The 17,066-nt window shown below is 34.9% G+C and overlaps 1 protein-coding gene and 2 long non-coding RNA genes across 3 annotated transcripts; 2 read left to right on the top strand and 1 right to left on the bottom strand.

Moving 5' to 3' along the window:
• The first annotated feature begins 3,465 nt into the window (after positions 1–3,465).
• Positions 3,466–6,445, top strand: LOC145541826 (uncharacterized). The gene is made up of 2 exons (XR_014079315.1): positions 3,466–3,608; positions 5,809–6,445. It is a non-coding gene; the product is annotated as an uncharacterized LOC145541826 (long non-coding RNA).
• LOC145541827 (uncharacterized) lies at positions 3,843–9,606 on the bottom strand. Its single transcript, XR_014079316.1, has 2 exons — positions 9,385–9,606; positions 3,843–6,775 (listed from the first exon to the last, which is right to left on the bottom strand). It is a non-coding gene; the product is annotated as an uncharacterized LOC145541827 (long non-coding RNA).
• MSTN (myostatin) lies at positions 9,456–16,189 on the top strand. The gene is made up of 3 exons (XM_081579306.1): positions 9,456–10,055; positions 11,898–12,271; positions 14,301–16,189. The coding sequence occupies exons 1-3, from the start codon at positions 9,683–9,685 to the stop codon at positions 14,679–14,681; spliced, it is 1,128 nt and encodes a 375-aa protein (XP_081435432.1). The 5' UTR covers positions 9,456–9,682; the 3' UTR covers positions 14,682–16,189.
• The last annotated feature ends 877 nt before the right edge of the window (positions 16,190–17,066 follow it).

A 17,066-nucleotide genomic window follows, 5' to 3' on the forward strand; every position in this document is an offset into this window, starting at 1 on the left:
ATGTATACCCATCCATCACTTTACAAAAGTTAAATTTATTCATTTTCAATGTTAAAAAGATTTCTAGCACAAATTAGTATTAGTAACAGAAATACTGTTAGGTACTACTGGTATTTTTATTACATAGTGATAGTGACTTTAATATTTAATATTTATTAAGCACTTAACTTGACAACAGGCACTGTTCTTGGTACTTACATTATTATCTCATGTAGTCCTCACAACTTGACTAACATTTCCATTTTGCAGATGAGGAAATGAAGGTTTCCTAATTTCTCCAAAGTCTGAGAGCTCATAGGTACTAACTGGCAAATGTGTTTCTTTATTCACAGGTTTTGGAGAGGGGAGGTTTTGTAATCTTGTTTCTAGTCACCTATTGATACTCCACTCGGTATTGTAAGTATCCCAGGTACCTACCATTCCACCAAGAAGCTGTTGGTCTGCCCCATAGTCCATACTCCATTCCATAACCTTGCACTTGCTCAAGTACTGTTTTATGACTATGACCCACTTCTCTTTAGGTGTAGGGCAATGTTGTACTTAAGTATACTCAATGCCAACCACAACCAGTGAGTGTTAAATAAATTTGTTGAGATGAAATTCTAAGTAGGGTCTTTACCACATTTCATCAGGTATTTAAATTTCACCTGTTCTCTCATCAGATTTGTCCTCCGAGTCTGAGTGAAGATGAAAAATATTAGAGTTATTCATTTATTAAAGATTTATTAATTTTAAATTAAGGTAGAATGTTTGATTGTATTACAGTGGATTTAAATTCATTGTCTCAATAACGGACATGTTAAAATGTCCATTATTTAACACAGATTTTGAGTCTTAATAGTAATGCTTTATTTATGCGTTTTATCAATACATTTCTGTATGTTACAAAAAAGAGAGTAGCTACATAAAACTGAATTCAAAGTTTAACCTGAAGTCCCTATGACCTTAGAAAAATTAACAGTACAGGTGATGTAGTTCTTAGAGTTCCCAGCAGGGGCCAGAATGTTCATATTAATGAACATTCACGTTAAATGACAGTTTTTACTGTAATTCAAGATTGTATCTATTTTTCAACCAATAAGAAAGTCAAATAGAACTTTTTATAGTTAAAATTACTAGAAACTTCTGACTTACTCATTTAAAATTTTAAGACTGTAAATATATAATTCAAAATATCAAAAAAATGAGTTTGACAGAAGTAGTAATGTTCTGTAACAAAAGGCTAACCCCCAATATCTGAGCAAATGGGAAGCCTAAGTAGTTTTAGTCAGTAGACACTAAAACCCCTACACTAATTGCCAAACTCAGGTCACTGGGTCTTTTGGTTGCCAAGCCAGACCATGGACCGGGTCCAAGAATAAAGGGCACCACTGTGGCACTGACCCAGGAAATTGAGCACTGACCTTATTTGTTAATTTTAGAATATTAAAAAAAATTCTTAACTCAATATAAAAATATACTGGTGCTTCAAAAGTATTTCAATGCAAATTGCCTTTGCAAATCAAATGAACTTTTAAAATTTAATTCTAATTTAAGTCATGTAACCTCTCTCAAGGGCCTCAGTTTCTCTATCTGTTCATGAGTAGACCAGATATGATAATCTTAAAATTCTGATGTTCCTAAAATTCAGTTTTTCTCTTAGACAAAAGGCATCATGTTTTTCCTGTCTCTAGTTCTTGGCATGGTCTCTAGCACAAATCAGGTGCTCAGGAAATGTTAAATGAACAAATAAATTAATAAATAATTTTTAGAGAGCTCTCTAGGAATTTACAGAAGAATTTGGAGACAGAATGCCTCTGAAAGCCAATCTTCTGTGAATTATGAAAAACAATGCTTTAGGCAATTTCAAGGAAATGAGAAAACATTTTCTGAATACTCTTGAAAAAAACTGAATTCTTCTATGGCTATCACCACGTCCAAAACACTACCTGAGTAAAGAAGGAGCCATTTTTTTTCAAGGGTTTAAAACATTAAATTTAAAATTGAAATCTAAAAAATTTTTAAGAAATTTTTTTTTATCTGCAGAAACATACTCACAGAGTCTATGGTTACCAAAGATCCCCCCAAAACAAAACCCTAAAAATTGCAAGATTTTCTCTTGGGAAGTGTTTGTTTACTGGAAGGCTTATTAACTCAATAATAAGGGAGGTAAAGGTTTCAAAACTAAAGATCTGTTTTTGTCAGTTCAATCTATACTGTCATCTGCTCTGGAAACCCTGAGCTTGTTCTAAAGGAAACTAAACTATCATGAAGAAAATCAGGCATTAAAAATAATGAGAATGAACCTCTTACACTCAGTTGTTTCTTATTTGTAAATTAAAAAAAATTTAACTTCATTAAGTCTGGGGACCAATGTATAGCTGCAGGCAGGAATTTTATGCCTTCTTAATCCAGAGAGGTGGGCAATGGTGTGGGTTTAGACCAGAAGTAAGGATGTGGGTGCAGCAAATATAACAGCCCAACTAGAGACTGCTATAACTTATATCAGAGAATCTGAAACTCCCTACAGGCTCTCTCACTGTATGTGCATTCAACATAAACAAAAAGAAAACTCAAGTCCAATAAAAAGGGCTAAATTAATGAATCACAGACTTTTGCCAAACAGCAGTCAATGATGTGGGCAAAGGACTTAAGTAGCTATTCTTATTTGCTATTAGTAGAATAAAGAAATTTTTGAGCCTGGTTTTCAATGCTTGAGTAATAAGATTCCTTTCCAAGAAAAAACAATTTTTTTGAGAACTCATAGATAAAAGTCAAATCTATTACTTCAGATGTCACTTGAAGCCAACTTGATTATAGTAAAAAAACTCAGCTGCAAACATTTTTTTTAATAACACTATAGACACTGTATTTTTATACACTGTATAAAATTAAGACACTGAAGGTGTAAAGTGGTTACCTGGATGATCCAGAATATGCAATATGTATCAAAAACTAAGTTTTTTAAATGGTACAAATGAACTTACTTACAAAACGGAAATAGAGTCACAGATGTAGAAAACATACTTATGGTTACCTAGGGAGATGGGGGGAGGGTAAACTGGGAGATATGAATTGACACATAGACACTACTATATATACAATAGGTAACTAATAAGAACCTACCATATAGCACACAGAACTCTACCCAATACTCTGTAATGACATATATGGGAATAGAATCCAAAAAGAGTGGATATATGTATATGTATAAACTGATTCACATCCCTTGCCTTGCCTGAACACACACAGACACACACACACACACACACATCCCTTTTGAGATTTCTTTCCTCCTCTTTGGCTACTTTTGACTCAGTTTGACCTAGATAGGACCTGTGTTGGGTAAGGGCTTTGGCAGTCTTAAATAGTGTCAGAGCAAGCATGGTTACTCTCTAGCAAGGTCTTATTACTAGCTACAGAGTCTCTCTGTGCAGTCATAGATCATTGAGTGCAAAACTCCAGTGGAATGTTTGAGTCCTACACATGCTCTCACAGGACTGGGAGAGGAGGCAGGGACATAGGACCCACCAGTACTGGGACTCTCGACCAGGGCGAGCAAGAGGGAACCTGACAGAAATACTGCGAGCCATAGAGCAAACAAAAGCACAGCCAGAGACACTCAGAAGGTCTGTAAATATAAATATAACAATACATTATGAATATGAAAGTATAAATATACCTACCGAAAAATCAGAAAGTTGAACTGCTTTGTGTTCAAGGGGACAGTCATTCATTTATCGGTTCAGTTATCAGTAAATGCATTTGGGAACTGTAAAAATCTAACACACACATATAATTTTAACACCAAGTCTTTGAGTCTAGTCTCTTTTTTCAATGGAAAAGAAGAGGAAATCAAATTATAACTTAATTTTTATTCTTTGTATTACAAATGTATAATTCATAAACTGGAGTTTCCATTTCAGAAAGGAAGAAGAAAAATCACATTTTGCAGCTTTCCTGAATTAACACTACTTCTAAAGGACAGTGAAATGCAGAAGTTTTGTTAACTGGGATATTATTATGACACGTTGCCATAATATGAATGTTATCATCTCAAGACTGACCTGAAAACCAAAATAAAGAAAACCCTTAAGACCAGATTTCAGTCTACCCCCTTGAACTGACAAACATTGGCCAAATGTCCTCTAGAGAACCTATAAGTTAGTAGTTGGTAATTATAAAAACAATAAAGTGTATATTTCTGCTCTTGGCAATAATTATGTATCAGTTAAAAAGTATACATTGTCTAAAAATCATCAAATTTGATGTCTAATTAAAACAAAGTTAAAATATTAAGATGAGAGGACTTAAAGTTAGATGGGAAAAGATTCAATTGAAGCAGTATAAAATTCATTACTGTGGGGCAAAATGTGGTCTGGAGATCCCTGGAGTGAAGACCGTTTTAGACAATCTGTGGAGTAAGAACTGTTTTCATAACAAAGCTTAGATTTCCTTGCTACTCTCATTTTCTCTTACATGTATAGTCGAGTTTTCTAGAGGTTCCATGCTATGTAACATCATCATTACTCTGTCAGCAAATAGAATATATGTTTGCATATGTCTATATTCTAACATTTCTCATTTTTAACTTATAATACATTAAATATGATAGCTATGACCCACACAAACAAAAGCTTTTGAGGATCCTAAATAACTTTGCAGAGTAAAGGAATCTTGAGACCAAAAGGTTTGAGGATTACTGTTTTAGGGGATACACCTCAAGTGAAAGAGCACACCTCATCAAATTTCCATTCTATACTGAAGAATCTAGAAGATTGAACCTACAATTGAAAATTGTAGGTTTTATGAAGACAGTGACTGTTTCTGTTTTCTCCTCAGAATCTAGCATTATGCCAGGCACATAATTTGTTGTTGTTCAGGTGCTAGTCATCTCTGACTTTTTGCGACCCCATGAACTGCTGCATGCCAGGTTTCTCTGTCCTTCACTATCTCCTGGAGTTTGCTCCAACTCATGTCCATTGAGTCATTGATACCATCCAACCATCTCATCCTCTATAAGACACATAATAAGCGTTAGAATATTTCATAAGATAATAAGCGAATTAATACAGTTGACACTCAAACAGCACAGGGATTAGAAGTGCCAACTCTCGTCCAAGTTGAAAATCCACATATAATTTTACAGTCAGCCTTGGATACATGCATATCCAAGGTTCTGCATCTGAGGATTCAACCAATCTCAGATAGTGTAGTACTGCAGTACATATTTAGTGAAAAATATGCGTATACCCATGCAGGTCAAACCTGTGTTGTCCAAGGGTCCACAGTACACGCACACATGCATGCAAGCATTTCTAAATGAAAGCTTTGCCATCTGACTTATTCAAGGTCACATAAAATGTCAGCAAGAAACCCAGAACTATATTCCAGATCTCTATTCCTATACTGTTACTCTCTGAGTCAAGGGCACTTTTGTTTTTGTTCATTTTTGTTCTGTAATCTATTGAGAGCATGGATAATCAGATATTGCCACTGTAGGATGGCACCTTCTCAGGCTGTCATGTGAATTGAGCGCTATACAGTTTTTTTCTGGCTTTAAGCATAATCAGAACAGTGTTATACCAAAGGGCTATCATCACAAGGAAATGTCAAGAGTGATCAGATAAAATGCATCTTTCTCTCTTTCCCCACAACAGAGTTGAATTTTTCATGATTCATCCTTATTCTAATTCTTAGTCTCCTCCTTTCTTTGGCCACATCATTAAACTTCTGGCAAACTTTTACGTTAATAACACTTGGGAGTTTCCAGAACGCAAACAGTAAAACCATTAATGTTTTTTGGGAAATATGCTTTATACCTTTCAGGTTGTTTTGAAACGCACACCCCTCCCCGCGCCGCCTGGTGTGTGTAGGAGAGATGAGAGAAGTTTGCTTGCTCCCTTCCTTATGGTTACACAAATGAAGGCCCACCGAATACAACGAAGAACAGGGGGAAAGAAAATTACAGGTCTTGTGAAGAGAAGCACTGGACTCCTGTGAGAAGAGACTGCTGTCAAAGATGCTAAGGCGAAGACAAAGCCAGCAAGGTGGCTGACACGCCCTCCCAGTCAACTAGGAGGGATTCTCTACTCACTCATCCTACAACAGAGTCCTGCCCACAGTTAGGCCCCCAGCACCCAGACGCCATGAAGGTTCCTACTGCGGGTGGACCTTGGTGCTCCGAAGCCATGGGAAGCTTGCAGTCACCGACACTGGAGAAGGAAAATATGTTCTCGAAACTTCTTGAGTGCCTCTTCATTCATTCAGTACTGACCTCTGGAGATCCTGATTGGATATCACTGACTCTCATTATTCACAGCAGTTAGGTTCTGCCACATCACTGCCAGCATGAATAAGTGATTACCGAACCACTGCTCCCAGGGGAACTACAAGGTTAGATGCCCGTCAGCCTCTGGTCAACATTTTTGTTAACCAATCAATAAATAATCTTGTTTTGTGTGCATTTCTGTTTTAAAATATCTTATTTAATACATACTGCTGATTCTTCAACATTGGATTCACAGCCAAAAGCCCTATAACTGAAACCTGAATGAAGCTTACATAACACACATTGTTTTTCTATGAGGAAAAATTTTTCCTTCAGTCCTATCACAGCCTTCTTGTTTAAAAATTGAAAGAAACTTTAGTGGGACTTTTTTCATGTCTCTGAGGCCCATTTCCAAATTCTCAGGGAAAACTGTGATTGGCCCAGCCAGGTCAGGTGTTTGCTCTGGTCCAGTCAACTATGGCCATGGTGTAGCTCCAGGCAGAATACCTGTGATGGTAATTCAGCCTGGGGGAGAAGGAAAAAAGAAAAAAAAATAAATAAATAAAAAAATAAATAAATAAAAATTGTGGGCAAAATATACATAACATGAAACTGACTATTTAACCATTTTTAACTATACAGTTCAGTGGCATTAAGTACACTTACCTTGCAGTGCAACTATGATCGACATCCATCTCCAGAACTTTTTGATCTTCCCAAATTGAAAACTCTGAATCTATTGGACAGTAGCTTTCCCCCATCACAGCGCACCCTTCCTCTAGCCCCCAGCACCAACATTCTTCTTTCCATGACAGCCATCCTGTGCCTAGGAGCACAGCGCTTCAACACTATGCTTGGGCGGCACTGTAAGCAACAGGATCACCCCCTACCCCCACCAAATGCACACAGAAATATAAAAAACATGGTGGTATATCGATTGCAAAAAGGGCACTTACTAAGTATGAGGGCTGAAACAAGGCAGAGAATTGACTTGGTTGACCTCAAATGGGATCCTGTGTGTTGGAGGCCTCAAATTTTTCATTGTTCTGTGCATGTGCACAAATGCTTATAAAAGCGCTGTGAGTATTGATTATGGAGTTAAATCTCAGCAAGAGATAAATGTGCAAACATGGGAATCCATGAATAATGAGCACTGACCATATGGAAATGATAATCTTTGTTTCCTTTATTCCAGCAGTAAGGAGAAAGCGCTCACAGGGCTGTGTTACAACATTTTACTAGAGAGCTAGCCTATGTTAGTTGGTAACTGGCAACTACAAACTGAAGCAGTTCTAGTTCATATGGAGGATAAATTTAACCATAATCTCAAACCCCTCTGCATGAAACAAAGACCAAGTACTCAAGTACCAGTTACCAATCACTTACTATATGACAGGCACTGTGCTCAACAATTTACATGTATTATTGAATCACACACCCCCAGCAGTCTATGAGGAAACTGAAGGTTAGAGAAGTGTCTCATTCATCATTACACAGTGGCAAATTGAGATCTGAACTCAGTTCTATCCAGTTCCAGGACCTGAGATCCCAATTGCTATACAATTCTAATCAAGTTAAAAGGGAAAAAAGATTTGATTTGCTCAGAAGTGTATAGGGGCATATGTTACAATTATAACATTACAAAGATTTATATGTTGAAAAATAAATTTGCCAAACAAATAAAACTTTTTAAGCCTGATCTAATACTGTTCCACAACAAAGACTATCTGAAATCCTTCAGGGAATCTGGTTTGTGTCTGGTTTTCCTTAATCTTTAATGATGGGCAAATCTAATGCATTATGTAAGGCCATTTTTTCTCAAGAGATGTAGATACCTCTTAAGAATTTGATGAAAATGCATTAACTTTTCAGGCTACTGAGTTGCATTTTAGTGCACTGAGGCAGTAAATTAGTGTACAATGTGCGAAAGTAGTGACCTAAAAAATAAATATTTGATATGAACCACTGCACACTCTTGGGAAACAAAAAAGTAATGGATTAACTCTCTTAGGAGTCCTTAGCTTCTCCAAAAGTAGTAGGAAAAATAAATCTCCTGTAGCCTGGAAACAGCTTCTGTTTCTTGCTGGCTATATTTGTTTAGCTTTTTAATAGTTCATTTGATTAGACCTTGTGGCTCCCAAAGCTAAGGTTGAGAGTTTGATCCCTACAGAGGCCACTTAAATTTAGAGAACAAAAAGCTCCATTCTTTGCTCCCAGACCTTACCCCAAATCCCTACCAGGTGTCTGCCCTCTGGTCAAATGAGAAACTGGCAAAGGAAGTACTAGGAAGTAGCACAGTACTAGGAAGTAGAAACATATACCAGCACAGTACTTAAAAGTGGGAAAATGGGCACCTTTTACTGTGGTGTTCCTTTCCTTTTCTGTGTTCACCATGCTCGCGTATAATTTACAGAGAGGAGACAACTACATTTTTTCTTTTACCACTGGAAAGCTGAGGAAAACTTTGTTACCCATCATAAAATTCACTCTTCCTGTTCTAAGTCATTCTAAGTTATTCTAAGTTCAAATAGCTGACAATATCCTCTTTGTAATAAACAATGAAAAAACACATCCTCTGAGCAATATTAATCTGCAACTTTAGGATAGGAAGTAACCTAATAGTAGTCAATCAAAACTGAAATACAATTTTCATATGAATAAAAGATATTATTTAAAAGTAATTCCACGAGCAATTTAATATTAAAGTAGGATTTTCATTATGTGCTAATAATTTATTCAGGGAAACTAAGTTTCTCAAATTATAGCAGAAAATCTTTTGCTAGTATCACAATCTTTTCATTTAAGTCTTCCTTAATAAATCTGTATTTTCTAATTATACAAGACTAAAAATAATTTAATATAACAAATAAAGTTCTCTTTACTTCAAATGCTTGCTTACATAATATAAAATCATTTTATCTTCTGAGGGAAAAACATATCAACTTTTTAAGTATGAAGTGTAAATTAAGATTTATTCACTTAAATTATAATTTTAAAGTTTCACATATAAGATGAATAAGATCTAAGTGTATATGTTATTGTTAACATAGTTTTTAATTTTTCGAATGTCACATACAGCCTTTATTACTCATAGATTTATTCCTTTTAAGAAGTAGTCAAATGAATCAGCTCACCCTTGACTGTAACAAAATACTGTTTGGTGACTTGTGACAGACAGGGTTTTAACCTCTGACAGCGAGATTCATTGTGGAGCAAGAGCCAATCACAGATCCCGACGACACTTGTCTCATCAAAGTTGGAATATAAAAAGCCACTTGGAATACAGTATAAAAGATTCACTGGTGTGGCAAGTTGTCTCTCAGACTGGGCAGGCATTAACGTTTGGCTTGGCGTTACTGAAAAGCAAAAGAAAAGAAAAAGGAAGAAGTAAGAAGTAAGAACAAGGGAAAAGATTGTATTGATTTTAAAACCATGCAAAAACTGCAAATCTATGTTTATATTTACCTATTTATGCTGATTGTTGCTGGCCCAGTGGATCTGAATGAGAACAGCGAGCAGAAGGAAAATGTGGAAAAAGAGGGGCTGTGTAATGCATGTTTGTGGAGACAAAACACTAAATCCTCAAGACTAGAAGCCATAAAAATCCAAATCCTCAGTAAACTTCGCCTGGAAACAGCTCCTAACATCAGCAAAGATGCTATAAGACAACTTTTGCCCAAAGCTCCCCCACTCCGGGAACTGATTGATCAGTACGATATCCAGAGAGATGACAGCAGTGACGGCTCCTTGGAAGATGATGACTACCACGCTACGACGGAAACGGTCATTACCATGCCCACGGAGTGTGAGTAGTCCTATTAGTGCAGAGCAACGATTCTGCTGACTGTTGTTCTAGTGTTTATGAGAAACCGATCTATTTTCAGGCTCTTTTAACAAGCTGCTGGCTTGTATGTAAGTAGGAGGGAAAAGAGCTTTTTTCAAGATTTCATGAGAAATATACTAATGAGACTGAAAGCTGCTACATTATTTGTTTCCTTAGAGAGCTAAAAAGCTAAAAATAAAAAATTAAATGCTTGCATAGCATTCATGTTATATAGTTTAGTATGACAACTATAACATGTTTATGTTTTCACAGCTTAATGCTACCAAGGTAAAGGATTGGGAGACAGTATAAGCAATGTGAAAAATTTACATGAAATTTCCTAATTGCATTTGGTTGCCTGAAATATGCATTTATAATAATAGGGTTTTTTTTTCACTAATAAAAGAAAAAGGAAGAAATCTGTAGATGTTGAAGCCTATTTGGGCATTTGCTGAACACTTAGAATGACTTCTGTTATTCAAAACTATTTCTCATAGGGTTTTTATGTTCTTCACAGAGTATCTAATTTTGAAAGCTATTACAGTGGAAAGGATAAAAAAATAATTCTTAATGAACTTAATGTATTAGTTAGAGCAATAAGGAAGTAAACACAGCATAATGATAAATCATGAGCTAATTAGCAGAAAATGCTAAGAAATAAGCATTTTAATTGAGTAGGTTATGGCTTACAAAGTTCCACTTACACCCTGACCATGGTACTATTGTTGAGAGTACCTGGTCTGCACCTATCTAGGAGGCACATGCTTAATAACCTTCTAAAATATTGTTTTATTCCTTATAGGATGGAGAACTATTACCTGTATGTAGTATCTATGCTGTTTCTGAAAGATAATATGTTTCACACCATTTCTGTTGCAGTCAGTTCAAACCTATACTCAAGGAAAGGGAGGCAGGCACCTTAAGAGAGAAGGCATGACAAGAAAGATTTTTGTGCCACGTGTCTGCGATCTTGCTTTATACAGTGCTCTACCCACTTAAAACTGGGCTCAAAACAGTTTCAAGATACTGGATTTTCTTATTAAGTAACTAGGTTATAAGGCAACAAATGAATTTCCTTTAAGACTGTGCTATCAGATAATCCTGGAATAGATTTGCCTTATTTATAAACGATCTTGAGAGAACAAAAAGGCAAGAAATTGCTAAGTGCTTCTGCTTACAATGACAGCCTGGCCCTAAAGACAATGTTTTCTAAGTTTTGAAATAGCTTGAATACAACATCTGAATTTTGGTGCTAATTACCTGCTAGTTTTTTTTTTTTTCCCTTTAAAAGGCTATCCCAGCGCCCTAACATAACAGATGTACTATGTTTTCTACTAATTCCCGAGGCTCAGCTAGTTGCTCAGTGAGTCTTGTCCCCAGGTAATTCAGGCCTGGGGGAAGGGTTCCTTCCTCCAGACTGATTGGTACAGCTGCTCAGTAAGTGTAACTACTCAGATTCCCAAAGAATTCTAAGTGGATGTTCCTCCACAGTGTCTCTTGTTCTCTGTAATCATCATCATTTTAAAATTTCACCCACTTTTCATTCCTTAATAGAATTTTCCTTAGTCCTCAGTTCTCTGGAAAGGAAGTAGGCAGCTCATAAACAGCTGAAAAAACATACACCTAAAAGATTCTGAAAAGCTATAATAATTGTTATACTTGATATTTTGCTGTTATGAATGAAATTCTACATATTTTTCCATTTTAAAAGACTAAATATGCACACATTATTCCAATAAAAAATGCTCACAGATTGACATGGAGGTGTTTGTTCATTTTTCATAAAAATGATCTTAGTAACTTTTTTTTCTTATTCATTTATAGCTGATCTTCTAACGCAAGTGGAAGGAAAACCCAAATGTTGCTTCTTCCAATTTAGCTCTAAGATACAATACAATAAAGTAGTAAAGGCCCAACTGTGGATATATCTGAGACCTGTCAAGACTCCTACGACAGTGTTTGTGCAAATCCTGAGACTCATCAAACCCATGAAAGACGGTACAAGGTATACTGGAATCCGATCTCTGAAACTTGACATGAACCCAGGCACTGGTATTTGGCAGAGCATTGATGTGAAGACAGTGTTGCAAAACTGGCTCAAACAACCTGAATCCAACTTAGGCATTGAAATCAAAGCTTTAGATGAGAATGGTCATGATCTTGCTGTAACCTTCCCAGAACCAGGAGAAGATGGACTGGTAAGTGATTACTGAAAATAACATACTAAAAACCTTGTTATGTATTTATTCATAATGTGAATGAATAGTAGTGAAAAATAACTACCAGTTTCCTGTGCTTATAAGCCAGACAAAGGTACCTTACCCCAATGGTAGCCCTGTACACAATAAAAGTAGGTGTCCAGTTTCACATCCTATGAAACACTCTCTTGATACTTTTACTTTGCATGAGGATTTAAAAGAAAAAAAGTTATGCAATGGTCCTTAATTTTTTAGGGAATTCTTTTGAATTGAGACTGAAATATAAAATGCTTTCCATTGATGTGCTACATGATTATACAAATAAAACTTGAAGTCTTCACAGTGGATTCTAGTACACACGCAACAACACATTTTTTCCCCAGAAGAGTGACAAATTTGTTAAAATTTTTTTGCTTAATAAAGCAAAAAAATAAACTCTAAAAGTTATAATTAAAATAAAATGCTTTTACTTATAGAAATTAACTAGATATACATTTAGGTTTATACACTATTAAATATACTATATTTAAGATCTCTCATGGTAAATATGTTCCTTGTTTTATAGACTGTTGATGTACTGATGTATATGTGGATTACTTTGTGAATTACCCCTGATAAAATTAAAAATTTCAGGCTAGTTAACTTGTACTACCCAGCTATTTTCTGAACTGTCTTACTGTTCTTTAACAGGAGTTAACTTAGGTACTGTCAACTTATTTAATATAAAGTCAAACAGAAAATAATGCCTTATATATTATAAAAATTAATAAAAAACCATTTTAAAACCTAGTATAAGTTTAGAGCTACTCACTCTTCTGGCTTATCTATGCTTGTATTTACTTCTGTTTTCAAAAACTTATTTAATGTGATCATACTTTTTATTTCCATTTACTGATATAATTTACAACAAAAGATTATACTTGCAAGCTTTTTAGTTTTTAAATGGTCTTATTTGTAAAGAATATCATATCTAAATGATATCTAAATGTAAAGTAAATCATATTTAAATAAAAACATATTCTTTAAGAGATTATAAAATTTTCCAAGTGATCAATTTTTCTTTAAATATACTACATAAAATGTTATTGCCTCCCAAAATGATGTTATTTTGTATAATCTTAAATACCAATAATTACCAGGTCTATTTTGATTTTAATATAGGATAAAAAAGAATGTGTTCTTTTTCTAGGTATCATTTTAATAATCAAAGTTGGTGACGTGACAGAGGTTTTAATTATTATTAAACAGATGACTAATAAGATGTATTCCTCAGACTTTTCCGTAAAAAAGGAAAAATGTCTCAAATTCATGAAAAGATTGGTACAGGGGAAGGATTAGCAAATTGTTGTTTAAATATCTGAATGGAAACATTTTTCAGTGAAAGAATAAAGGGAATATCATTGTATCTTTTTCTGAATCTGTGCCTCTCTCTCTTGGAGTTGGTCCTTCCGACCCTATATACTTACCACTGTCTTCACCACTCTACCTTTGTTTTTCCCATTACATCTGTGCTGCACTGGGTGGCAACTATTTTGTTTTGGTGTTAATATCCAAGTTTCCCTGAATAAGACCAAGTGAATGGAGGATGAATGAGCATACCTATCCCTCCAGGAGTCATCAGACATATTTAGCCACCATATTTAATCAACAAGCAGGAAGACATAAGCTAGCCTTGTCCCTCTTCTTTCCTCCCTCCTCCTTTTTCTTCTCCTCCTCCTCTCCCTTTACTGTCATCCATCAGTATTTTCAGAGCATCTATTATGTGTCAGGCATTCAGATATTCAAACCGAGGAAAACAAGAATAGACAAGACAAAGATCTGACCACAGGGTAATCCCTATGGCTACTGTAGACTTTTGAGCCATAAAGGAAGAATCAAGCCTAGTGTAAATGAAAATTCCTTAATGCTGTGCCTTTTAAAAAGAAATGTGACATAAGCAAAATGATTAGTTTCTTTCTTTAATAATGAGTCCTTGAGGTAGGAGAGTGTTTGGGGATCTATTACTAACTCTTCTTTCCTTTCCATACAGAATCCTTTTTTAGAAGTCAAGGTAACAGACACACCAAAAAGATCTAGGAGAGATTTTGGACTTGATTGTGATGAGCACTCCACAGAATCTCGATGCTGTCGTTACCCTCTAACTGTGGATTTTGAAGCTTTTGGATGGGATTGGATTATTGCACCTAAAAGATATAAGGCCAATTACTGCTCTGGAGAATGTGAATTTGTATTTTTACAAAAGTATCCTCATACCCATCTTGTGCACCAAGCAAACCCCAGAGGTTCAGCGGGCCCCTGCTGTACTCCTACAAAGATGTCTCCAATTAATATGCTATATTTTAATGGCAAAGAACAAATAATATATGGGAAGATTCCAGCCATGGTAGTAGATCGCTGTGGATGCTCATGAGATTTATATTTGGTTCATAGCTTCCTAAAACGCAGAAGGTCTTCCCCTCAACAATTTTGAAACTGTGAAATTATGTACCACAGGCTATAAGCCTAGAGTATGCTACAGTCACTTAAGCACAAGCTACAGTATATGAACTAAAAGAGAGAATATATGCAATGGTTGGCATTTAACCATCAAAACAAATCGTATAATAAAAAGTTTTATGATTTCCAGAGTTTTTGAACTAGGAGATCAAATTCCATTTATGTTCAAATATATTACAACATATGCAGGTGAATGAAAGCAATTCTCCTTGTCTTCCGGTGAATTAAAGGAGTATGCTTTAAAATCTATTTCTTTACAGTTTCACTTAATATTTACAGAAAAATCTATATGTAGTATTGGTAAAATGCAGTATTGTTATATACCATTATTTGAAACATCCTTAAACACTTGAATTTATATTGTATGATAGCATACTTGGTAAGATGAGATTCCACAAAATAGGGATGGTACACTGTATGCCAGTTACCATTCCTATTCTGATTGATACCGTACATTAACAGTTTATGCCAATGGTGCTAATACAATAGGCTGAATGGCTGATGTTATCAGGTTTATCAAGTAAAAGCATCCAGTGAAGTAATAAGTTTCTCCTTTCTTCAGGTGCATTTTCACACTCCTCCCTGTGGGCAATGGATTTTCTATAAAGAAAGAAAAATCATTTTTCTAGAGGTCTACATTCAATTCTGTAGCATACTTGGAGAAGCTGCATTTAAAAGGCAGTCAGAAAGTATTCACTTTTGTCAAAATTTCAAAATTATAGTCTGCCTTTGCAATACTGCAGCTTTTAGGATGAAATAATGGAAATGACTGATTCTATCAATATTGTATAAAAAGACTTTGAAACAGTTGCATTTATATAATATGTATACAATATTGTTTTGTAAATAAATGTCTCCTTTTTTATTTACTTTGGTATATTTTTACAGTAAGGACATTTCAAATTAAGTATTAAGGCACAAAGACATGTCATGTAGGACATAAAAGCAAATGCTTATATTTTGGAGCAAATTAGTTGATTAAATAGTGGTCTTAAAACTCCATATGCTAATGGTTAGATGGTTATATTACAATCATTTTATATTTTTTTACATTATTAGCATTCACTTATGGATTCATGATGGCTGTATAATGTGAATGTGAAATTTCAATGGTTTACTGTCATTGTATTCAAATCTCAACGTTCCATTATTTTAATACTTATAAATATTAAGCATACCAAAATGATTTAACTCTATTATCTGAAATCAGAATAATAAGCTGATGATATCTTACAAATTGTTAATTTTATTTTATAATTTGATAATGAATATATTTCTGCATATATTTACTACTATTTTGTAAATTAGGATTTTGTTAATCAAATAAATTGTACTTATGATTAAGTGAAATTATTTCTTACATCTAATGTGTAGAAACAATGTAAGTTATATTAAAGTGTTTTCACCTTTTTTGAAAGGCAACAGTTTTATGTTATAATGATTAATTTTAGATTTCTGGTTTCCATTTTATTATAAAAGTTTAATGACTGAGCACAAAAGTTTGGTTTAGAAATTTTAGGTCTGCTACTCTAGTTTCTCATGAGTGAAATTCCTGTTAAATTGGTTCTGGTCAAGTTGCTTTAAACATACAAAAACAAGGACTAGTTACATCTGTTTCATTTCTCTTTATCTTGACCTGAAAACTATTTATATGTTTTCTTAGGTTCAATTTCCAAATGCATTGCAGTTGGCAAGGGTATATGGTCCTAGAGTTACAAGTTCTACTGAAGCCACAGGGACACAGGGAAACTGCACCTTTTTCCTAACACTTAATGAGACTGACACGTTTATCTGAGTTTGGGGGAATACATTTTCAAATTGAAATGAAAAATAATTATGAAGTGCCTAGAATCCTTAAGTGCAACACTATTTATACGTGTTTTTGAAATGAGCTCTCTTTTCCACTCCTGGACAGTTTAATAACTTAGCTCTAAAGAAGTGACTATGTCTAATTAGCAGTGACCAATTCTCTCTGGTGTTCTGGTTTAAAAAAATAATTTATAAGTATGATAAATACAATTTTAAACTATATTACAGCAGTTTGCACTCATACAAACAAAATGTACTACTTCTAATTGTGATAATATTTAACACTGACAAGGCTGGAGCTATACGTGAGTTGCTCCTGGGGGGGGTTGGGGGGGGCAGGAAGGAGCCAACCATGGTGATGGGCTAAGGCCGCTTTTCGGTTGCACATATCAGAACCTACTTTTTCCCGGGCCATGAATATGACTAAAACCCTTTCTAACTGCCAATTAATGATTGGATGATCTTTAAGAAACATAGAATGTTTTATAAC

Source organism: Giraffa tippelskirchi, chromosome 3 (assembly GCF_054371585.1).
Source record: "Giraffa tippelskirchi isolate mGirTip1 chromosome 3, T2T-mGirTip1v1.2.pri, whole genome shotgun sequence".
Classification (NCBI taxonomy): Eukaryota; Metazoa; Chordata; class Mammalia; order Artiodactyla; family Giraffidae; genus Giraffa; species Giraffa tippelskirchi.

Bases quoted from the DNA above. Each gene is read 5' to 3' on its own strand.
- MSTN (XM_081579306.1), top strand. From the start codon at position 9,683: ATGCAAAAACTGCAAATCTATGTTTATATTTACCTATTTATGCTGATT. The intron at 10,056-11,897 runs GTGAGTAGTCCT...ATTCATTTATAG, and splicing joins CATTACCATGCCCACGGAGT to CTGATCTTCTAACGCAAGTG. The intron at 12,272-14,300 runs GTAAGTGATTAC...CTTTCCATACAG, and splicing joins AACCAGGAGAAGATGGACTG to AATCCTTTTTTAGAAGTCAA.